Source organism: Hippocampus bargibanti, linkage group LG20 (genome assembly GCF_051943395.1).
Source record: "Hippocampus bargibanti isolate YZ-2025 linkage group LG20, ASM5194339v1, whole genome shotgun sequence".
NCBI classification, from domain to species: Eukaryota; Metazoa; Chordata; class Actinopteri; order Syngnathiformes; family Syngnathidae; genus Hippocampus; species Hippocampus bargibanti.
The window spans coordinates 12,532,015-12,555,577 of NC_142753.1; the positions used below are offsets into that span (position 1 = coordinate 12,532,015).

A 23,563-nucleotide genomic window follows, 5' to 3' on the forward strand; every position below is an offset into this window, starting at 1 on the left:
TTTACAAACTTTTTCCATATTTAAGACACACCGAACTATATGGCGCATCTTCAAAGAAGGAAAAAAGGTTTTCTAAATATAATATATAAATCTATACATATTTTCCAAATATAAGGCACACCACATTATAAGGCGCTACGGTAGAGGCTGTCGGTACACATGACTTCTACGGGGGGAAATGGAGTCGGTGGCTGCTGACAGTCGTCGCCAGACCTGTTGTGGCTCAATATGACTTGACGTACAAGGTGCACCTGCAAATAAGGCGCAGGAAGAAAATCAAGGCTTTTGGCTGCGCCTTATACACCGGAAAATTGGGTCATCTTGTGATCAGGTTAGGGGTTGCACGAAAGGGCGAATCAATAAGGTTGAGGAAGGCAGCGACTAATGAAGGAAATTCATGCGGTGGGATCGCAAGCTTGGTCCTACCCAACATATTAGCGACCGCTAGCCGTAACATTCTCAGCGATGGAGATGTGGACTTTCCTCCCGCCTCTCATTCCCATGACCTTCCCTGCCTGTTGTTTTCAACTGGCCACGTCTTCGTCAACGAGGCTCGCCAAACCCACAAAGGAAGGTTTCGTCGGGACGTCAACAAGTTGCGGAACGTCTGTCAACTGAGTCAAATGAATGGAGTGGATCCCATTTGCTGTGCGGCGGCGCCAGCGCCGAGTGTTTATGTGTGTGTACAGCCCATAGATGGCTTTGACGGGGGGCTTAGAAGCCCGGGGGGTGTGGGGGGTCTCTCTCTCTCTCTCTCTCTCTCTCTGTCGATTTGTTTAGCGAGCGAGTGAAATACAGGCCTGGTTGTCAAGGTGACAAGGCCTTGACACGGCGCTTGCTAAACTCTCACCGGGGAAATACACAAACACACTCACTTAACTATCCCTCCCTTTCCTTCCTCAGCGCCACACGCGCGTTCTTTGCATTTACTGTCTTTTCCGGTGTATAAGAGACGCCAAAGTAGAAGGCGCACCCCCAATGAATGGTGTATTTCTATAAGGCGCACTTTCAATGAATAAAACAACGTCAAACAATCTAAAAGTTTTCCAAACATAAGGCACACCCACATTATAAGGCGCTTTTGGGGTTACACGCCACTTCTACAGTGGCTGCTGGCAGTAGAAGCGAAACCTGTTGTGCCTCAATATGACTTGACATATAAGGCGCAGGCTCATCTTTGGAAGAAAATCGAAGCTTTTGGGTGCGCCTTATACACCGGAAAATAGGCTATGTTGAAGGTGATCCAACGCATGTTACATTCCCCGCACGCATTGTGTTCATGTTCGGACGTGTTGGCGAGACGTGCATTCCACCCCTCGTTTGGGTGTTGAGAGAGAATCATCTCAGCGCTCACATTTGCGCACCATCCCCTACTTGGCTTTTGTTTTTCCTCTTTGACATTCCTTTAGGGAACAAATGAATTGTTCCAAGACAAACGTTTCAAAGTCTCCATCTGAGGCCCGAGTCCACGCTTTTCGTTTGTCGTGGATTGAAATGAATGGCTCAAGTGTCAAATGGAATTTCGATGGAGCGCCGACGGGCGTCTCGGTTTGGTTTGAGGCAAAGTTGCGGTAGGCGGTCGCCCTTTTTCGCTTAACGGCCAGTCCAAATCGACTACTGCATAGCGCTAACAGTCATTTTCGCACATGCTCCGCGCAATGGCAACGCAGACGGAAAGAAAAACTTGCACAATCAACAGACTGGATACGATGGAATCGATCAATAAGTTGGCGCGAGATTCCATCACATCTGTTCTCGCGGCGAAAAGTTCACACGTGAGATTCTGCCATCTTGGCTTTCTGCATGACTTTCACGTCATATTTCAGCCGCCTAATTAGTCCCGCGGATAACACCACGCCAATGTCAAACAGGCACGATTCCCGTTTCACTTTGGGACCTCCGGGCATCCCGGAGGTAAAGGGGGGTCCCCGTCCGCCTCCCACTCAAGCAGATGGCCCCGGCTGGGCCGGGCGAGGGTGAATGCGAAGCCATTGTCTGCGGACGCGGCGTCGGCGCTTAGCGCAGATGGCTTTTGTACCTTTTGTTAGCGCACGGCGACGCAACGGCCGCTGTCTGCTGCGGTTAGCTCGCCGCTCATTTGTCTCGCTTGCCGACATTTTGTGTCACTGGCGGCGTAACGTGAAGAGAAGCGTGACTTCAAAAAGGCAGGAAGTCAAGACAGACAGCTTCCAGGGCGTCATTATTCGGGAAATGTTCACACTTGATGATTACATTAGGAACGTGCGCGACGTCGACGGAGATCAACGGCGTGCACAAATCTGTGGTGAGTTTCATGCCGACTATGACAGGATTGTCGTCAGCAATGGATGAAAAACATGTCGTTGATAATTCAGAAGTTATCAGTGCGCGTGATCAAGCAATGGGCGGGGTTGTCAAAAAACATGGCTTCAAAGCAGTCATCAAGCTTATCAGCTCATGTAACGACTTTATCAGTGGGGTGTGGCCACAAACACTCACTGTTTATTATGCAAAAATATATAGATTTTATCTATAAAGAAAATAAAACGTCCTCGAATTGTAAATAGCACAGCTGTATTTTTATACTTTGGATTGGATTAGCCTTTATTAGTCTCGCATTGGAGAAATTTACATTTCACAGCGGTAAAGGAAATAAAGAAGTAGAAAAACAAAATACAGGAGCTGCTGTAAAGGCAGCCACTCTCGTTGCACCATCGTAAAGTCAAAACAAAAAAAATATATATGACAACTCAAAGACACACTCATTCAATCTTAAGCACTTTTTGTACCCTCTTTGTTGCATGAAGCAGTTCTAGATTACAAAGGAGAGGATCAAGCATCATTTTCACCAGTGGATCAGGGACGTCATGGTGGGATGTGCACATCTGCTACAAGCTAAATGTTAAACCCAAACACAAATCCGTAGCATCCGCTGACGAAAAGAGATTGTCTCACATTGTAAATTCGCTTCATTTCCAAGCCGCGACGGTTCCACATACGCATCGGCGCTCTTTCCTTCTTAGGTGTCGCCTGCCCTGACACTAATATCTCATTTTACTCCTCCAATCTCGTCAGATGCCGAATAAATCGGCACTCGCGTGCTAACGCAGAAGACCTTGGACGACCTGCCCGTAGCACACCGGAATGTTATCAACTGCTCGATCTCGTCATGCTAGCTGGGTGTAGTGGGGGGGGGGGGTTGTATGGGGGGCCTTGGCGGTGTAGCGGCAGGCGACAGAGCATGGCTACATCCCCCCCCCCTCCCCGCCAGAGACAGTCAGCCTGTCTGCCTGGCCGGCAGGCTGGTACTTCAACAACCTCCGGAAGATCCGATGACGGCACGGGATGTATACGAGGCATCAATCACGCGGGCGCTTCCAAATTGTGCTGCTTTTATGACGCCCTGTAAACCTTCACACAGACCTCTTATTGGCGTGCATGGCAAGGACGCGTACACAAAAGCGTACAAGGATAGTCTTGCGACTCCAGAGTGCAATCTGGGTTGGCCGCCTGGGCTCGGATCGAATGCGACGGCCCGGCGTGGAAAGATGAGCTCACCATTCCGCAGCTCGCTCGCTGGCTCGCACGCTCGCTGACTCGCTCGCAGCTGTCCTGACCGCTCAATGGGCCGCAGAGCATGTTTGCACATCGGCGCTGCTCACATCACATTGGACTCTGCCTGACTTTTCCCTTCAAAACTCTGGGGAGCCAACAGGCCACGCTAAAAGCTCGGATGCGGATCAAGTTGCCTCATACGAGCTACAAACAAGCAAAAAAAGCACAGCCTGCCAAAGGGAATTGCCGGGAACGACATGCGGAGAGGCTGGGAAAAGTCAACCTATGACACCCACACACACACACACACACACACACACACAACATCAGACAAAAAAAAACCTTGGAAGCACATAAAAGTGGACAAATATTCAAATGCAAATATGTGTGGATGAGTACTACAGAGCAAGCGTAAGATACCCCCAAAAAATGATGAATTCAAATTTATCTGCAAGAAAATTAGTCTCGTCACAATATTTTGAGAATACATTCCAAATAAAACATGCTCAGGCACGCCTTTTAACTCATTCACTGCCATTGCCGAATTTATTTATCGCAAAATGTACAAAATGTGTTCTGGTTTTGCCGATAAAGCGCTGGTTAGACCTCTAGCAATATTTTTCCCTTCCAGCAGAGGGTGCTTGCGCGCGCTTTTCCATTCTCTTTTTAACAGCTCGCAACATCGGCCATGGTTTCATAGCAGTGGCTGATTTCCATTTGGATTTTGCCGCATGGATATACAATTCCAGTTGAAACAAGAAATTGGAGGATTGGATAAAGTCCCGAGAGCGACATTTTGACGTATGGGGTACTTACGGGGACCGCGGGTGCCAGGCATCCAGACTTGAAGACTAAGCAAATGTCATCTGGAGTACGTCCTCCTTTTTGGTAGCGGTTGAGGCAAAGTTGCCCGCTGGCAAATTGTCACCTGCATCATCAAAATAAAATATCACAGTTGGAATTTTTTGGTCTTAAATGCATTTGTACTACTTCCGTTTTTCGTATTTGCTCCCACTGGAATATTCCAAGCGGCAAATTTAATTCACGGTGTTACACGGCAACGGCATCGGTGATATTGAAGAGCGTGAGATGACGCCAAATATTTCAAAGTGAGGAGGAAGCCATTTTGAATGAGTGAAAGAGGAACCTTCCATTGATTTATTGAACGGCGCAAATTGCATTGGCTTTGCAAGGTTAGGCGCTTACGACAAAGAGTTTTTTACATTTTCTTTCAAAAACTGGACGCTTATTAAATGTACATTTCAGAGACTCATTTCATTCGCTAATCCTTTGAAGTGCAGTTGATTAGGAAATGTGCATACTTCCAAAATGGAATTTGGTGGCTCATTAGTGATAATGTTCCGATTGGAAAATAAGGGAAAAGAAATTTGCTGCGTTTTGGCCAGAATTTGTTTGGGGCCTCTCTGGCTACTTTGCTTCGGGCGCGGCGGGGAGGGGGTTGAAGGTCATAGCGTGGCGCTCTGCGTGGGTGTTGAGGCGCCCTTTGACCCCTTCCCCAGAACCTACTGAACAGCAGCCAGAGAGAGGGCCCAAAGGTCACGAGGGGGGCAGGGGGGGTCGGAGTCACCCAGGGAAAGAGCATTTTCTCAACGTGTTCGCTGACTCGCCGTGCCAATTTCTGCTTCTTTTTTGTTTATTCTCTAGCTACCCTCCCGTCATTGTTCCTCAACGCATAATTCTTTTCGCCATAAAAAAGAGGCTTTAATTCTAATTGACACGGAATATATACGTATAGCAAAACAGAGACGTGAAAGGTTTCCATGAGACTCCTTTGGGCAATTAGCATCTGAATAGAGACGTTTTCACGTTGATGTTCTTCCCAGGCAAGACATCTTTGGATCTCCGTAATCTACAATTTCTGCTTGATTTTTTGATATATGATTTGTGAGAGACAAATCCTGATCGTAGATTGTATTGGGAGACTGTATGTGCTGACCAAATTTGAGATGTAATCCTATTTAGCACTCCCAAAGTCTAATCCTGCGGTTGTGTGCCGTTTTTCTTCTTCTTTTTTTTTTTTTAAAGTCTGACAGGCCACCAGGGCCCCCCTTTTTTCCCTTCAATCATTCACCCCATCCTCCACCTCCTCTCTCTAATCAAGGGTCATTTGCTCAGCTTCCTGCCTGCCGCATCTGGAATCGCCCTTCCTGATTGGTTGACTCTCGAGCACATTTTGATTGGTTTAAATTCTTCGCACCGCCTCCTCGGAGGACCTCCTCTTTTTCCCGAAGCGAGCCCTCATTCTGGGCGGGCACTTTGTTTACTCTCCGCCCCCATTTCAAGGCGCTCAATTAATCGCATGGCTAAACTGCGCCATCTGCTGGACGGTAGCCGCATGACATTTGTTTTCTGTTGGAAATAATGATTGAGTACATCTATAACATGTGATGTGATGTCATATGAAAGAAATAATAATAATAATAATACATTTCATTTATAAGCGCCTTTCAAATAATATACAGTAAAGTCTCGTTATATCGATATGGGATATATCGATAGTCCCGGTTATATCGATACTATTTCTATGCACGCACGGAGAAAATTACATGCAAACAGGGTCGGATATATCGATAGTCCCGGTTATATCGATATTTTTCGGACTCCCTTGAATATCGATATAACGAGACTTTACTGTATATAATAGAATATATATACAAATATTCACCATAAATCAACTGGCTGAAAATGTGATGGAAGTGTTCTTCGTATTACGTCTAGAAGATTGTGTTTAAACAATGAAGTCATTCAGTGCCATTCATGAATTTATTCGGGAATTGAAAATACGTAGTAGGTGTCAGTGTGCGGCAGACATTGATCAGCAAAACTTTTGCTGTCTCTGCCAATGCCTTCTATGGCACACCACACCACACCTTCTATCCACACCAAACTCACTCACTCAAGCGTGTCATTATAGAGCCTTTTTTTTTGGGGGGGGGGGGGGGCAAAAATGTCCAAAATGTCTCGGTTGGCAAGATGAAGTGCTTGGCCACCTGCGTTTTTGTTTTTGTTTTGAATGCATTAAAATGTGAGTGTCCAATTATTTTTGTCAAGAGAAAATAGTTGACAGTTTGAAGACATTCCATGACACACTTCAGATTTTTGTTTCATGACATGAAATGAACTCTTATTTTGGAACTCTCTGGTTTGGATGCTTTTGGTGAGGGTTAAATATGTCAAAGTGAGACCGCCGCGGACAGCACGGGGCCATGGTTCCATCTATCATGTGGCGAGGCTCCCGCAGAAAGGCATGCGATCATTGATAAAACGAGAAGCTGCCAAAAGCATTTGATTGACTACACCTCCGAGCTGTACACGCGGGCATGTAAAGTGCTTTGGCGATGACCCGACGGATGTCCAAAGTGAAGGGGGAGTATTAACCCCCTGGCATAAATCTCCGCAAAGGGGAGATAACCGCACATTCCCACAAATCACCTGACACATCCGAGGATGCCCCCTCCCTGCTTCTGGAAAGGAATTCCGGGAACGCTTCCAGATCCATGACAGGTTAATAGTTGAGGGCGACCAATCGTCACATCGTACAGTCAGGTTGCAGACATTTGATGACCTGGACTGTCCATCTGCATCATATTTGGAAGCAGATTTAAAATGCGGCGGGTTTTGTGCGCAGGTGACAGGAAAATATTGAGAGTCCTGAAAAAGATGGCGTGTTGTTTATCTTTCCTTTTTTTTAGCAAACAGACAGGTGGGAGTGGTGCAGAGGGAAATGGGGGACGTGAGCAAGTCAATGACAAGATGAAAAGGCCACAGGGGAAGAAGGCGCAGCATGTACATTAAAAGCATTAGCGGGAGGAGGAGGAGGAGGTAACAATGGCGGTGCAGAAGGTCTACGGGGGGTTAGAGGGGTCAGTTTGAGAACAAAGAGAGCTGGAGGTAGTGGGAAGCTCTCCCTGAAACGCCATAAATCTGGAAGCCCAAAGAAGGCTCGAAAACAGACTGGAGCAAAGCTAAATGAGGAAGGAGAAGGAATAAAGGAGGCCTCGCTATGGTAACGCAGCAAACAGAAACAACCAAATGCAAAAAAAAAAAATCCTAATGGAGCTGGCGTTGCTCACATTCCGTCCCGCGTTGGATGCGGCGCCCCCGAAAAGGAAGCCATGCAGGAATGGCGCACATCTGTCTTTTGTTACATGTTATTTGGGATCCCGAATGGCCCCTCAACCGCCACCGCGACTCAAAGATGAAAGACGGAAAACTCTCGTTGTCGCTCCGCCCGACAGTCAAGTCGGCAAATGATGATTGGGAAAGATTTTTGGAACAAATCCCAACGTTCTGAATATGAAGCCCCCCCCCCCCAAACGCTTGTCAAGCAGGTGTCTCAGCTAGTTATGACCTCCGTCTTTGCGGCGCTAGATGAACAAAAGCCGCCGAGTTCATTCATTAGCCCAATTAGGACATTGAAATGGCGTTGACGACGGTATGAGTGGTCATTCAAGAATGCGTTGAGTTCAAAAAAGAGGCGTCATTTTTTTTGTCAGCGGCCTCTATTAAAAGAGGTCAGCGCGCTCACTCAGAAATGACGTCGGCGAGGATGAAAACGGTGACGGGAATCTTACTGTCGCTTCTCTTGACGCTGGGAGGTCTCGACGGCCAAAGCGCTTCCAAGCCAAAGGTCGCCGCTGGGAAGAAAGACCCTGAGAGGTGCGATCGGCGATGGCACACTGGAAAGATGAAGACACACCACCAGGTAAGAATGTCACACAGCGCCTTTAGGATACACCGCTTGTTTATTAATACAACACATCATTTCTGTGAGGGATGTTCTTTCTGAATTGATGTGGTTTTGTTTTTTTTTTAATGTCCACAGAAACAAAGTGAAGCGCTAAAGAGTTTGGAGCACTTGAAAATAGAGGTAGCCCCGAGCGCAAGTAAAAGAAGGCTGCCTGTCGCCGTCGGGCTCCACCCCCCCACCCCGTCCACCTGCTTCAAAACACGCCGCAACGCTTTGGTAGGCAAAGTGTTCCCGATGAGGCAAAATCACCTGCCAACAAGCCCCAAAGGTTTGGAAGATCTTGGGAGGCCAGACTAAAACGCGTCGGAGACATTCGGAATCCGAAATCCGATGGACGACAAAGATGGACGACAAATAGGATGTGTTGGCGACTTCTTCGAACGTTAGCCAGAGTCAAGTTGTGGGAAACGGGCTTGCAACGGTAGGAACAGCTCACAGCTATTCATCATATTATTTCTGTTGAAAAAAAAGAACCTTTGGATACAACAGTCCTCCCATTTCTGACTTGCGGAAAAGGTTTTTTTCTTACCGTCTGCTCATTAGCTTACAAACCCTGGAAGAATTTGTAAGATTGACTCGATTTTTAAAAGCAATCATTTCTGATCTGAGCCAGACAACTCAATTCGTGGTTGAAAACATTTGGCGTGAACTCAAAGGTCGGTTTGAATATTATTTAGAATCTGTGTTCATGTTCGCATTTATATAAACCTATATTCAAATTAACCAATGACTTTTCCCTCAAGGGTTGAAGACTTTAACTTGAGCTCAGAAGAAATGGAGATCAAAAGAAACCAAGACATCATTTGAATCTATGCAGAGTTTTAGTGCGAGTGTAACATTGCAAGATGCTCTGGCTAAAGTACATTATTAATAAAGGTCTGAAATACCTCATTTTGCGGGCTGTATTATATATATATATATATATATATATATATATATATATATATATATATATATATATATATATTTTTTTTTTTTTTTTCATTCGTATGAAGCAAACGTTGATGCAGTCGCAAATAATTGCTTTTGCTTCCCTCTGCTGGTAAATTAAAACAATCCCGCAAAATATGAAAACAGCGCCTCGGTCGTTCGATACAGAACTGGATGTACTTCATTCTTACGACATGTACAGAAGAGACCGCCAAGCGTATTTGCGTTCCTTTTTTTGCTAAATGTTATCGCTAGCTTTGTAGCATTTGTGTTTGTATCACGCCAACACCGCTTTTTGGGGTCATACGGTGCGACAGACAACTTTTTCTGAGCCGGTTAACACTTGTACACGTTGCCCAGGTTATTTTCACTTAAACATCAACGCAATTGGCACGGAAACTTACTTCAAACGTAACCGCGTGTCCTCCATTAACGCCTCAAGCTAGCTTGAACGCCGCCGGCAATAGACAGGTGTCAATCCCCGAGTATGACGTCATAACAATGCGGAAGTGTTACGATTGTAAACAGTAATTAATGACTTTGTCAATAATGTTTTATTATCAATAATAATGATTATTACTAGTAGTAATAATTGTAATATTCATTTAAATTAATTGTGAAATTAGCTTTGACGTGACTGAGTCAACCTGACAGACACACTCGTGAAATATGAGACGGATCGTTTTGGAGGGTTGGATAACATGACAAGAAGAAAAGAAGAAGAAAAAAAAACACTTGCGATTTGAAACGGGTGGTGCCACTTTAGTTAAGAACTTCTGGCTGCGGAGAGAAAGGTAAGGATGTTTACTCTTCTTAACGTTTGTATGCATAACATACATATCCAGTGTCATCTACAAAGTATTGATCCATGTGTGAAAAGGTAGTAAAGGTGATGAAGAATAATTCACAACATTATATCAACATTGTCTAACAACAACACACACATACACACACAAATGGTTCTGAATGTAACTTGCTCTGATCCCAGTGTGGCCATGGGGGATGTGGCGAAAGGGAAAAAGGTGTTTGCATTGAAATGTGCCCAGTGTCACACTGTGGACGAAGGAGGAAAACACAAAGTGGGGCCCAACCTGTGGGGTTTGTTTGGCAGGAAGACAGGACAAGCGCCCGGCTTCTCTTATACACAGGCAAATATTGACAAAGGTATGATCTCGACTCATTTTTCAATGTACAACAATCATTTGAGCGGTGGGAAGAAGTGATTTGGGTTTTTTGTTTAACATGTCTTTAGCATTGCGGGTCTGAACAGGCTCCTGTTGCGAAACTTGATGACGCGTACTTTTCATGAGCGCCATGTAAAGGAACGCGTGTGATTGTTGTTGTTGTTTTTCTTCTAGGGATTATATGGAATGAAGAGACTCTGATGGTCTACCTTGAAAATCCAAAGAAATATATTCCTGGAACCAAGATGATTTTCAGCGGTCTGAAGAAGAAAAAAGAAAGGCAGGACATCATTGCATATTTAAAAGACGCCACTTTGCCTAAATAGGCACAAAAGACTTTTTGTATCTTCTTGCATAGATTGCTACTTGAACATATTTTCTGTATCGTTGTGTTGAATGAGCAAAAAGCAATTGTGTGAAAGAGTTTGTCACAAAGATGTAACCCTTTTATTTTATGCATGTTTGGCTTTATAAAACAACTGAGGTCGAATCCCGATTCTGTACACAGATGATACATAATTTAATTTTCCATGCATTGAAAGATGTCAAATCATTTGCAATGCAATAAAGTGTTCCGTTGATGTCTGATTTGCCCAAAAATGTGTTTGCGGTAGTGTAGAATGGGACGACATCCTATAGTTAGTGTTAAGAGTGGAACAATACAAAAAAGGTGTCTATCAGTAAAATAAAACATTGAGGAAAACATTTCTGATATCGATTCAGGGCATAAAGTGGAATATTTTATCACGTTAAAACCTATAGAATAATATCTTAATAATGCCCTTTATTGTAATATTTATGAAATAACCTGAATATCGTGAAGTCTTGCATTGCATTGAAATGTCCAGCAGGTGGCATCGTTTTCCCCTCCGAGGACAGCGGCCGCGTCCCAGATTGCCATTCGTGCCAACGGGATTCCGCTTTTGGATCATTTGCTTGGCCTTCGGGATCTTCTTCTCGCTCAACTCTTCAAACGATTCGATGGTGGAATGAGCCGCTCACTGTTATCACGCAGTCACTTTTAGATCCAGAGAAAATTGGAATATGAGCACACAATGCAGAATGCTTTGAACGTGTAATGAGAAAGCCTCGAAGGTCAAAGGCTGTGCTATTGCGTGACAATTATGCGTTTAACCCCAGCTGTCCATAGTCAAAGTTTGCGTATATAGATATACACGCGACACGTCAAGCTTCAGACACACTTCATTGTCCATCCACGTATTTATCGGATCAATGACAAAAATCAACGAATGCGGAGCTTTTTTAAAAACGTTTCATGATTAATAGCTTGTGTGACAATAAATAAATACATGGACTAATAATCCCTCCTCAATGTTTGAGATGAAAGGTCAATTGCAAATCTTGCACCTGTGCCAATGTCCCACTTGAGTCCATGCATGACTTGTGATCGTCAAGATATGATTGATCATTCAAATGATGATTTTCTATCGGCGGGTTTGAGACGCCACTGCAATCAAGACGCGACTTACAAGAGCAGCAAAATATCCAACACAGGAGACTGCCAGACTCATTATTGAAGACTGTCAGCAACCTGCAAAGAAAATGAAACATTTCAGTGGTGTTTTTTCGAACTCAGCTCCGCCCATACCGGAACAAACGTCGCCAAGATATACTCTACATGGAAATTAAGTCAGGGGGTTTTGTATTTAATTTGGGGGAAAAAATAAACGAGCATTTTTATTGTTGACAAACAGGAAAACCGATGTTTAAAACGAAGTTTGAGACAGTCCGTGTGAGAAGCGAAACCGACCAATCACAAGCGCCCGTTTTTTAGAACTAAGCTCCGCCCGTACCGGAACAAAATGCAACTGAAAATCAATTTAAACATATACTGTACTGTACATATAAATATACTACTTTTTTCTGTGTTTTTTTGCGTAGAATTCGGGTCAAAGACTAAAGTACAATTTTTAATGCTGAAAACATGTTGAAAATCACGTTGGCGTCGCCCGTGCGGGCGGGGTTTACGAAGCCAAACCGGCCAATCGGGCGGCGCGCATTCCGTAACGGGGCTCGCCTTGCGACGTCACTGCCACGTTGAAGTCGCCCCTCAGATCTTCTGGTCTCTCCAAGTCTAACCTGTGCGTAGAGACGTTCCGTTTGGCGTTTGGTCTCAATGCCGCTGCCGCTGCTGAGCTGCTTGTGCTCCTTCCTGGTGGCCTCGGTCTGCGGCGGAGCTCTGCCCGAAGCCGAAGCCGAAGCCGAGGTCAAGGTCCAGGTCCAAGTCCTGCACAAACCTTTCCTGTGTCATCGCAAAACCAAGTACGGGGACATGATGCTGGTGCACCATCAAGGCTACTTGGAGAACGGGACCGTGTTTCACGACAGGTTGGTAGTCTACAGGAGGACAACGCGTGTCGCGGGAATGTTGCTGCCTCTGGAACTTGTTGTTGTTTGTTGTCCACTTGCGTGCGTCTCCAGTCGCGGGGATCCCACTGAAGGTGACAAACATGCAATGTGGTTCATCTTGGGCATCGGGGAGGTGATCAAAGGCTGGGACCAAGGTCTCCACGACATGTGTGCAGGAGAAACAAGAAAGTTGATCGTACCTCCAGCTTTGGCCTTTGGCAAAGAAGGCAAAGGTACATCGGAGCATCTTGCACCTTCTTTCTTGTCCTCTTTTATCTTGCGTGTCAAACTTTGCTGTTTGAAATGACTCTTTAGGACTTCCAAACTCATTTCCTCCCCCTTCTCTTACGGCCTGTGAAGAGGCCGTAAGAGGCCCGGTAAGTTCAGCCAGAAATAAGTGATGATTGACAGCCGCAAAATTCAACCATGAAGACTTTCTCATTTTCTTTCTTTCAACGAACTAACTAACTAACCCTTAGCTAGCTGCCAATGGCTATCAAGCTTTGGCTGTTACTTCGATCACGTCCTTGCTTTAGGTAAAATCCCGCCCGAAAGTACCTTGACCTTCATCATTGAGTTGATGGACATCAGAAACGGCCCAAGGTCGCACGAGTCCTTCCAGGAGATGGACCTCAATGACGACTGGAAGCTTTCCAAGTCCGAGGTGAAGGGCTTCAAGCCTTTTCAAACAAACCTTGCCGTTGTTCCCCGTCACCCCCGTGCAGGTTTTCAATGGAGCACAGTACAGCAGATAACTCCGTACATGTCCATTTTGCAGGTAAAACAATATTTCCAAAAGGAGTTTGAGCGCAACGGCTACCCTTCCAATGACACCCTGCGCGACAACATGGTCCAAGACATTTTTGCAAAGGAGGATGGAAACAAAGATGGCTTCATCTCCTCCAAAGAGTTTACTTACAAGTACAAACACGATGAACTGTAAAGACTCTCAGTGGGCTACGTTACCGTCGCCTGAATGAAAGGCGATTTATTTAAAAAAAACGGTGTTTGCGTTTTTAAAATGTTTATCAAGCAAAGAAAGGGTTGCGCTTGCGCCTTTTCTTCAACGTCATCAATAAAACGACTTTGGAAATGTGTGATTCCATCACTTTTTAACGCGATTTGGCCACCAGATGGCACTGTTGTTACAAGTGCGATTACTACTCCCTCGGGGGAGCTACGGAAGAGGATTAGGGCCAAAAATGAATAAAATAAAAAATAAAGTTGGCAAATTTACTGACTTTATGCTCAGAATTGTGACTTTAAATTTTAAGATTAAAATCAGGATATTGAGATTAAAGTCAGATTTCTCCCTTTAAAGACAGAATTCTGACATTAAAATGTAAATCTTGCCAATTTATATATATATATATATATATATATATATATATATATATATACAGTAAAGTCTCGTTATATCGATATCGGATATATCGATACTATTTCTTTGCACGCACAGAGAAAATTACATGCAAACAGGGTCGGATATATCGATAGTCCCGGTTATATCGATATTTTTTCGGACTCCCTTGAATATCGATATAACGAGACTTTACTGTATATATATATATATATATATATATATATATATATATATATATATATATATATATATATATATATATATATATATATATATATATATATATATATATATATTTTTTTTTTTTTTTTTTTCTTCAGTGGTCCTAATCCTCTTCCGTAGTACGGAAGGGAGCAGCAATCTGATCTCAAGGAAATTTATTCAAGGTCAATTTCTGAGTCAGAGTAGATGAAAAATATGTCCGCCATCATATTGGACGTGAAATGCAATTTTTGAAATGTACCACAAAGCCAATGTATGCTAATTGGGATTGGTCATTTTCATTTGTAATCTCAACAAGAACAAAATGCCCAAATTGCTTCAAAGAAACCACATGAAAAAACACGCCCGTGGAATAAAGTCACAAGAGGTCTCCTCTCACTCACATTCAAAACATTCCGGTTGGGAAAAGGTCAGAGGTCACCGTTATGTCGTAGGAGGCGCGACAAAGACACAAACCATATCCCGTCGCCGGCTCTCTCTCTCTCTCTCTCTCTCTCATGTTATTGTCGCGCATTTCTTAACCTTTGTATCCAGGAATGGTGTGGGCTGAATCTCATCTGAGGTGTGACCTGATCCCCCGGGGAGCTGGATTTACTGCCAACAAACACACAGTCAAAAGAAAACATCACATATCGAGAAGAAGAAAAAAAAAGGGGGTGGGGGCAGCGTTATTTTCGCACTCCTACCTGGCTTTTCTTGACTGGGGTAGATGCGAGCGAAAGGCTTGAATTCATCTGGAGGGGGGAAATCTTCCATTGGGTGGAACTGGAATTTGGATTCAAAGGCGTCTGGACAACAAGAAAAATGCTGCTTCATCTCGCATTTTCAACATATGAAAGATGACATTTGGTGCAGCATTAGCGTGCAGCCATTTAACTCGTTCGCTGCCTGACGATGTGCAAAAATGTGTCCGCTCCAAGTGCCAGGCTTTTTGTCATTTTCACTCAAATGGCGGAACCCAATGAATATTGACTTTTAGGACTACATCAACATTCAATTCAGCAAAAGTAACCTTACATTATCTTCTTTCATGAGGAGAAAAAAAAGAGTTAATTGCTAAATGACATGGGTCTGGAGTTATATGAGCTTGAAATGAGGGCAGATGTCCAAAATACAATGCAATGCATCCATATTGGTTTATATGGAAAAAAGGAAACGCTGCCCCCTTGAGAAAGATAAAAACATTGCCAGAGGCCATGTCCAGCACTTGATCGGCACCCAAACAAGAAACACAAAAGCTGAAGAAATTTGGGAATGGCGCTTTATGTCATATTTTCAATTCCCGAATAAATTTGTGAATGGCAGCGAATGAGTTAAATATGTACAATATAAAGTGGATGTAAAAATTCAATATCAACGCCGTAAATGAGGTGCAAAAAATGTAAAATCATCACTTTTCATTAGCTTGACCTTCCGGAACATTTCATCCCCTGTTGATTGAATGTGTTGACTGGTCAGTCACTCACCCTGACCGTGCAGGTGTCCATTCCTGACAATGGAGGGAGGCGGAGGGGGAGGAATGCGGCTGGACAGCTCGGTGGAGGAGGAACGTGCCGGAGGAGCCGGAAGAGCCGGAGGAGCCGGAGGAGGAGCCGGAAGAGCCGGAGGAGGAGCCAGACGACAAACGCCTGCTCACAGATGGGAGGAGGAGTCAAATGGGAAACGGCATCGGAAACAGGAAAAATGCATCTCCATTGGATCTGGTGCTACTCAGTAGATATCAGTAGATACCTAGCTAGCTAGCCAGCCAGATAGCTAATCGACATCTATCTTGATAGCTACGGAGAGAGATAGTCAAAAGTCCTGGGTGTCATCCATCCATTTTCTAAATGCTAAGCTCGTTGGCAAATTTGGCCTTTCTCACTCTTATTTCTGTTGGACCAGAGCCGCATTGACGCATACGAGGCAGGAATTCATTCCTTCTGCAGAAAGGGACCAACCTGCACTTCTTGGCGCGGCGGGCGGGCGCCTGGTCGGAGCGTTGCAAGGGTACGACGGCGGTAAAAAAGGCAAGGCCGGCGAAGGAATTCCAGGCGGGAGAGCGGATGGGCAGCTCGGCAGAGGGGGAGGGGGTCCCACGGGGTTCCCGTCACGCAGGACGGGGAACCTCGCAGCTTCAAAGTGGACCGCGGGGGGCGGCGGAGGGGAGAAGGACCAAGAGGAACCATCCCCGGCCAGAGAAGGAGGCCGGCAAGCGGGAGGGGGAGGCGGCAGGGGGCGCCGCACGGGAAGCCAAGCGGGCTTGCTGACCTGAGACGGGGCGCCGGGGGGGGGCTCGTTGGCCGGACGGTCCCGGAAGGCCTGCGGCGGAGGCGCGCAGGGCGGGGCGGGCCTCGCGGGCGCGGCCGGAGGAGCAAGACCCTTGCCGAGCGGGCGGGGGCCCGTCCGCTCCGCCAAAGTGGGCGTGTTCCACAGCGGCTTCGGGGACGACACTGAAAAGGCACCGTTCGTTGGGGGCGCGCCGCAAAATACGCGGCGGGTATTGGGGGCCGACCTTTGTCAGTCGAGCCGCCTGCCGTCTTGCCCGCCGACTCCCGTTGCCCAATCGGCCTCAGGGTGGGAAATCCTCCTGCAAACGGAGCACCCGACGGCGCCACCGGACCCGGAGCGCCACCGACATCTCCGCTCGGAGCCTTTGCCTCTACGAAGGAGGAACACGCCATGATGATGACGTATTTGTAGTCAGAATACAAATACAAATACGCGTTTTAGGATGACAACAATGGAACGCGTGATTGATGGACTTCATTCCTTCATTTCAGACTCCAACGTCGTGACATTCCTTTCCGACTAAAAGCCCGAAGAACCAAAGTGAAGCCCCTCCCATTTGGCAAAATGCATCTTCACTCATTGGCTGCCAGACGATAAGCAAACAATGCGTTCCCTCCACAGTGCCAGGGTTTTCGTCATTTTCACTCCAATTGCAGGACCCGCGCAATATTGACTTTTGGGACGACATCAACATTCAAAGCGTAGACTCTCTTCTTTAGTTTAACGGCTCTGGAGTTATCTGCGCTTGAAATGGGGGCGGCTGTCCGAAATGCAATCCATACATATTGACTTACATAGCGCTTTAACAACAGCTAAAGTTGTAACAAAGCGCTGCCCTCTCGCGGAAGGGAAAAACGTTGCCAGAGGTCTGACCGGCGCTTTATCGCGAATGGCAGCAAATGAGTGAAAGGAGCGTGGCGTGACTTCTTTCTTTGCAAGTGCACGAAGATGGCTTGGCTTACTGTCCACAAGGGGGGCGCTGCGGTCATTGACCCGCGCGACTTTCTTGAGTCGGGCTCCTTTCTGGATGTCGGCCAGCAGTGCCCTCCCGCCGCCTCCTCCGCCGCGCTCGCCCGGAAACTGCCGCACGGACAAAGAAATAGAAATACTACCACACATTTTGGAGTCAAGGCCGATGCGCTTTGCTCTTAGAATATCGCCCGAGAATGGGCGTCCACCTACGACTTAGCGTGTGGCCGCTATGCACCTGCTTGGGAAACTGATGCCCCCGTCAATAATGCAGAGGACATCCATCCATTCATCCATTCATCCATTCATCCGTCCACCAAAGGGACAAAGCGCTCAACTCCGCAAGTCTGAACTCATTCACTGCCAAATGGGAATTGAAAGCGCCATTCTCAAATGTCTTTTGGTTTTTCTTGCGGACGGAGTGCCAATAAAGCGCCGGTCAGACCTCCGGCAATGTTTGTTCCCTTCCACGAGGGGGCGGCATTTGCATTTTGTCCATGATAGCTAGCGCTTGGCTAGCGCTAGATAAATCAATATGTATGTATTGTGTTTTATACAGCCGCCCCTATTTAAGCTTAGATAACTCCAAACCTCCAGAACTTAATGGAAAGCACATTCTTTACTTACAGACAGCGGAGGTGTTCAAATAGCTGACATATTTCGGCGTATACTTCCGCCTTCGTCCGAAAACGAAACACGTCAGCTACACTGGCTGTAAGTAAAGAATCTGCTTTCCATTAGATATCAAGTAGACGGGATGAACTTAGTACAACGACTACATAACTTAAGAATTGTGATGAAAGAAAAGAGTACGTGTCAAAGTCAAGGCCCGGGGGCCAAATGTGGCCCGCCACATCATTTTATTTGGCCCGCAAAAGAAAAGGAATTTTATGAAATTCCATGATGCTACCTATCTAGCTAGCTAACTATCTATCTAACTTATCATGTGACTATAAAGTGACCTTGAAAGTTTTGAAATGTATTATTGTTGTTATTATTAGCTAGCCTTATATCTATTGGAGTTACTTCCGGGTTGAGTGAACGTTGGCGCGTGTGGTTGACTTTGACACCCGCGGTCCAACGTTTCTTACGCGGAATCCAATGCTTATGTCGTCCTAAAACGTAATATATTGTGCGGGTCCTGGAATTGCAGTGAAAATGACAAAAACCCCGGCACTGGAGTAGACCCATTTTTGCACATTGTCTGGCAGTGAATGAGTCAAGCGATATTTCCTTACCGGTGGAGATGCAGTGGTTGGGGGAGGTGGTGGCGGTGGTGGTGGCGGTGGTGGCGGCGGCGGCGGCGGCGGCATCTTCGCAGGGTCCAGCTACACCTGCAAAAGAGAACACAGTTTGAGAAAAAAGCCCGCCAGAACCTGCTACTGTGCAAACAAAACACTCGGGTGACCTCTCGCCCCATTTTGTGCAAAGGAAGCTCTTTCGGTCCGAGCGCTTGGCAAAACAGGAAACAGAAAGCTTTCCATCCTCTCTGGACACCCCCCCCCCGCCCTCCACGTCTTCCCTGTCCGCAATGTCCCGTGGCTTGAGTTGGGAAGCCAACAACAGTGGATGTTGTGTGAGAGAGGTAATAAGCCAACAACAGTGGATGTTATGTGAGAGAGGTAATAAGCCAACAACAGTGGATGTTGTGTGAGAGAGGTAATAAGCCAACAACAGTGGATGTTATGTGAGAGAGGTAATAAGCCAACAACAGTGGATGTTATGTGAGAGAGGTAATAAGCCAACAACAGTGGATGTTGTGTGAGAGAGGTAATAAGCCAACAACAGTGGATGTTATGTGAGAGAGGTAATAAGCCAACAACAGTGGATGTTGTGTGAGAGAGGTAATAAGCCAACAACAGTGGATGTTATGTGAGAGAGGTAATAAGCCAACAACAGTGGATGTTATGTGAGAGAGGTAATAAGCCAACAACAGTGGATGTTGTGTGAGAGAGGTAATAAGCCAACAACAGTGGATGTTATGTGAGAGAGGTAATAAGCCAACAACAGTGGATGTTATGTGAGAGAGGTAATAAGCCAACAACAGTGGATGTTATGTGAGAGAGGTAATAGACTCCCCCCGCCTTCAACGCCTGAATGGCATTCGTTGACATTTTGTGCTGTCGTGGAGAAGAAATCCATTGAGGACAATGACTTGCATGCCGTCCTTGTTGTCTTGCGATGCTACAGAAATAACGGGACAGCCTATTGTATGTTGAATCTCCGGATTTTAGCTTCTGGAGACATTTTGACAATGTTGTCTGAAGTCAGACAACCTCCCGTCGGGAAATTCGGAGCCAAGTACTCACGAGGCGACTGTTAGCTTGTTGTTGCCCCGTCATTCTTTCGACGGTGAAAAGTGTGCCAGCTATCTCCACGACGCTAGCAGCTGACTGGCTGGATTGCCATGTTGTGAAAGAGGTGCAAGATAGATAGCACATGCCACAGTTGTTGTTTTCAGCTTGAGAAAAGATTTTCAGTAGTTTCTTCGATTAAAAAAAAAAAAAAAAAAAAAAAACCTACCGGGGCTTATGAAATTGGTATTTTTTTTTCTCCCTTTAACTCATTCACTGCCATTCACAAATTGATTCAAGAATTGAAAATATGACGGATAGCGACATTCCCAAATTTGTTTGAGTTTTGTTGTTTCACGTTTGGGTGCCGATAAAGCGCCGGCCGTGGCTTCTGGCAATGTTTAGTTCTTTTCCACAAGGGGGCAGCATTTCCCCTTTCCATGTTAGCCCTTTCTTACAGCTTCAGCCCTACATCAACCAATATGTATGTATTGCATTGTATTTTGGACAGCCACCCCCTTTTCAAGCACAGATAACCCCAGATCCATATAACTTAAGAATTAATTCTTTTTTCCCCTCGTGAAACAAGAGAGTCAAAGGTTTTTAACGCCGTATTGAATGTTTATATTGTGCTAAAACTCAATTTTTTCTATGGGTCCTGGAATTAGAGTGAGAATGACAAAAACCCTGGCACTGGAGTGTTTTTTGCACGTTGTCTGGCAGTCAATGAGTTAAAGATCACAAGGTATGGTGATAAAGAGCAGTGAAAAAGTGTGTAAAAAACAAACTTTGGGCCTACCTTCACAGAGTCAGAAGTCCACCTGTTAGCTTTCAGAGTCGTCCGCTTATAGCCGCGCCGCAAACTGACCTCATGGCTTTATTTTTAACCAGATCGGCCAGCTGCCCGGCCGCCTGTCGCTCATCAAAAGTGCAAAAGAAAAAAGCTTGCGAAGGGTTTTCACATTTGTTTTGTTTGCCCAGTGCGCACGAAGAGTAGACTATTGATTCCTGCTGCAGTTCTCCCACACTGTCCACCGCCAAGAATGCAAGTGCAGAAGGGCGAAGGAAGGAAGGACAGCGCCACAATGGCAAGAATCAGCGCACCCTGCAGGTCAAACCGCGACATGACACCTATCGACTCAAATCAATGGCCATCTTTGATCATGTTCCAATACAAACAGAAAACGGCAGCGAGATTACATTTGCACAAAGTTATTATTGGACAGAATCAAAACGGGCCAATGGGTGGTTTGCTTGAAGGTGGCGGAAAGTGACATAGGAATGCAGTGACGCGGGCAAGCGCGCTCCTCCCCGCCGCTGGAAAACAACATTTTAGGCCTCCGTTTGACACACACACACACACACTAACGTCGTCGGCCATCTTTTACCGTCATTTCAAGGTCAGTCATTTGGATTCCATTTGATGAGATTAGCCTTTTTTAGTCCCACACTGGAGAAATGTCCTTTTCACCAGTGGATCACGGGCGTCACGGTGGACTGCGCGCGTCCGCTTCAAGCTAAATGTTGAAAGCGAACGCGAAGCCGTAGCATCCGTTGACAAAAAGAGATTGTCTCACATCTCCTGTCCGAGGTAAATCCGCTTCAATTCCAAGCGTACGCATCGGCTCAACGGGTCGTCAAACGGCTGAGGATTGACAAAGCACACACACGAGGAAGGGTAGCAGGGCTTTTGATTTATTGCAGGTGTTACCTTCATTTCAATATTGACAGGTGATTGAAAGACAGCGCAGCATCAAAAGAAATCCAACGTCAGGGTCGCGTGGCGTCGCTTGGCGTCGCTTGGCGTCGTTGCCCATCCCATCGTTAATAAGATCACCAAGATAAGATCACTCTTTCGCTTCAAAAATCGGAAAACTTCATGAGAAACAAAAAGACATCCATTTCCTCACACTCCTACTCAATCATTGACAATTTCACAAACATTCCTCAAGGCCTTCTAAGGCCTTCAGTAAAAGCACGTTGACGGAAAGTACCCGCGGGCTTCATTGACATCTCTTAAATGTACGATCACGCAGGTACGGAAAAGGCAATATGTTACATCAAGGAAAGGAAAAGACGTCGCATCGTCTGACTGGACGGGTATCAAAAAGGAATCGAGCGCCATCCTCTCTGATCCCGGTCACCCCTTCTTCCTCATCCTCACAATCAAGCCACAGAATGTCCCGCGCAGCCGCGAGGGAAGGAAGGCCTTTTCCTCGCCGTCTTTGTGGAGTCCGTCGCCGCGTCCCCGCCGCTCCATCACCGAACGTCTTCTGCCGGCGGCGCCGCGTTTTCCGCGTCTTTGTCCTCGACGGCCAGGCCCGTGCGCACCCGCCGCTTCACTTTAAAGCGACCCGAGCGGGACACGTTCATGTTCCGCCGGCAAGTCTGCTCGTTGAACAGGGATTCCATGCGGGAGTCGTCGTAGGTGTCGTCGCTGAAGAGGCTCGAGCCGTTGCTGGGCTCTGGTTGGGCCACGGATTGCTCGGCGGCGTCGGCGCCGACGCCGGCGCCGGTCTTGGCCTCTTTGGACTTCTCTTGGGCAAAAGGGTCAAAGTCTGGTCCGTACGAGAAAGGCGAACTCGGGTCCTTGGAACCCGCTTTCTTCTTTGGTAGGAAGGCCCGCCACCATTTTGCCTTCTCCGTCATCTTTGCCTGCGGGGAGGAAGAGACGTGGCGCTCTTATCGAGATTTTACTCCCAAAAATAAGACATCTTTGTTGTGTCCGAAAAGGAGAGAGGTGGCAATTTAAAGGCTCTTCCACCAGTTAACCTGCGGATCCACTTATTGTGTAATATTTCTTTGGTGGCGCGCAGTGACATTTGTTTTTTCTTCTTTAACGATCCGCCATGGATGACAAAGATTTAGCGACGCAACACATCCAAAGCAAACCAGAATCCAATTTCGGGTTGGAAAAAGTGGGAAAGAAGCCCTCGGCTGTGATTTCTTTGACAATTTGGGTGCCGTGGCGGGACTTCCCAACTGGCTCATCTTCCGAAAGCCTGCTTTGGTAAAACTGGTTTCATGGCTTTGCGCCATGACTCGACAAACTGAGATTGAAAGGCGGAATTTGTGCAAAACAAAGAGGTTCGGTTCGCTTACCCGAGGGGGAAAACGGCAATTGGCCACAACGGGGATGATCCAAATCAGATCGAAACACTCTTGACAAGGATCGAAGGAAGGGACTGGCTTGCCTTGATTTGAAAAATATGAATCCTAATAATTCTCCGAATGGAATTGGACGGAAGTCACGCCTTTGATCACACGGGCCGAGATGTGGAGATGTGGTCCCAAGCCCACCTCACTTGGAGTCCATCTCAGTGCGGAGCCTTCCCAAAGGTGAAATGCCACAGAAGCAAGCGCCGTGGCTTTCTGCTGACTGAACCGGCAGGTTCCCGTCCCCGAAACTCCAACGTTGTTGCACCTGCGCTCACTCCCGATTGGCCCGCGCCGACAAAAAGTGCTCACGTGACCTGCGGCCACTTTAAAGGGCCTGCGATGCCGTCGGGGGCGGCGTTTGCCGTTGACGGGAAACTCGAGCCATGGGAGGAAAGCTCTCAGCTGACACACACACAAAAAAAAAGGAATCTTTTGTATCGTACTTGCGTGACCCAACCCATCGTGGACATCGTGGACAGAGTTTTTTGGACCAGAT

The 23,563-nt window shown here is 46.3% G+C and overlaps 4 protein-coding genes and 2 long non-coding RNA genes across 11 annotated transcripts in view; 2 read left to right on the top strand and 4 right to left on the bottom strand.

The window, feature by feature from the left end:
* Nucleotides 1-9,760, bottom strand: part of LOC148883312 (uncharacterized) — a 33,599-nt gene extending 23,839 nt beyond the window's left edge. For 4 of the 6 annotated variants that reach the window (XR_016113468.1, XR_016113467.1, XR_016113465.1 and 1 more), the window contains exons 1-4: nt 9,640-9,760; nt 8,130-8,234; nt 6,988-7,133; nt 4,351-4,462 (exon numbers count right to left, since the gene is read on the bottom strand). This is a non-coding gene — a long non-coding RNA (uncharacterized LOC148883312). Of the gene's footprint in view, nt 1-3,402; nt 3,818-4,350; nt 4,463-6,987; nt 7,134-8,129; nt 8,235-8,554; nt 8,762-9,639 lie in introns of all 6 variants that reach the window. The other 2 variants (XR_016113470.1, XR_016113466.1) reach the window with 2 other exon arrangements.
* Nucleotides 9,761-9,911: 151 nt separating this feature from the next.
* Nucleotides 9,912-11,007, top strand: LOC148883313 (cytochrome c iso-1/iso-2-like). The gene is made up of 3 exons (XM_088986974.1): nt 9,912-10,029; nt 10,224-10,399; nt 10,594-11,007. The coding sequence occupies exons 2-3, from the start codon at nt 10,231-10,233 to the stop codon at nt 10,743-10,745; spliced, it is 321 nt and encodes a 106-aa protein (XP_088843100.1). The 5' UTR covers nt 9,912-10,029; nt 10,224-10,230; the 3' UTR covers nt 10,746-11,007.
* A 141-nt stretch (nt 11,008-11,148) lies between these two features.
* LOC148883314 (uncharacterized) lies at nt 11,149-12,657 on the bottom strand. Its single transcript, XR_016113471.1, has 3 exons — nt 12,520-12,657; nt 11,910-11,971; nt 11,149-11,437 (listed from the first exon to the last, which is right to left on the bottom strand). It is a non-coding gene; the product is annotated as an uncharacterized LOC148883314 (long non-coding RNA).
* Nucleotides 12,453-13,886, top strand: LOC148883315 (peptidyl-prolyl cis-trans isomerase FKBP14-like). The gene is made up of 4 exons (XM_088986970.1): nt 12,453-12,768; nt 12,862-13,022; nt 13,326-13,453; nt 13,568-13,886. Exons 1-4 carry the CDS (start codon nt 12,557-12,559, stop codon nt 13,730-13,732), a joined length of 666 nt encoding a protein of 221 aa, XP_088843096.1. The 5' UTR covers nt 12,453-12,556; the 3' UTR covers nt 13,733-13,886.
* A 742-nt stretch (nt 13,887-14,628) lies between these two features.
* wipf3 (WAS/WASL interacting protein family member 3) lies at nt 14,629-20,982 on the bottom strand. The gene is made up of 8 exons (XM_089023337.1): nt 20,708-20,982; nt 18,853-18,948; nt 17,608-17,725; nt 16,869-17,015; nt 16,315-16,806; nt 15,841-16,002; nt 15,061-15,162; nt 14,629-14,968 (listed from the first exon to the last, which is right to left on the bottom strand). Exons 2-8 carry the CDS (start codon nt 18,925-18,927, stop codon nt 14,928-14,930), a joined length of 1,137 nt encoding a protein of 378 aa, XP_088879463.1. The 5' UTR covers nt 18,928-18,948; nt 20,708-20,982; the 3' UTR covers nt 14,629-14,927.
* A 600-nt stretch (nt 20,983-21,582) lies between these two features.
* LOC148883317 (uncharacterized) lies at nt 21,583-23,300 on the bottom strand. Its single transcript, XM_089023583.1, has 2 exons — nt 23,011-23,300; nt 21,583-22,563 (listed from the first exon to the last, which is right to left on the bottom strand). Exon 2 carries the CDS (start codon nt 22,555-22,557, stop codon nt 22,168-22,170), a length of 390 nt encoding a protein of 129 aa, XP_088879709.1. The 5' UTR covers nt 22,558-22,563; nt 23,011-23,300; the 3' UTR covers nt 21,583-22,167.
* Nucleotides 23,301-23,563: the final 263 nt, after the last annotated feature.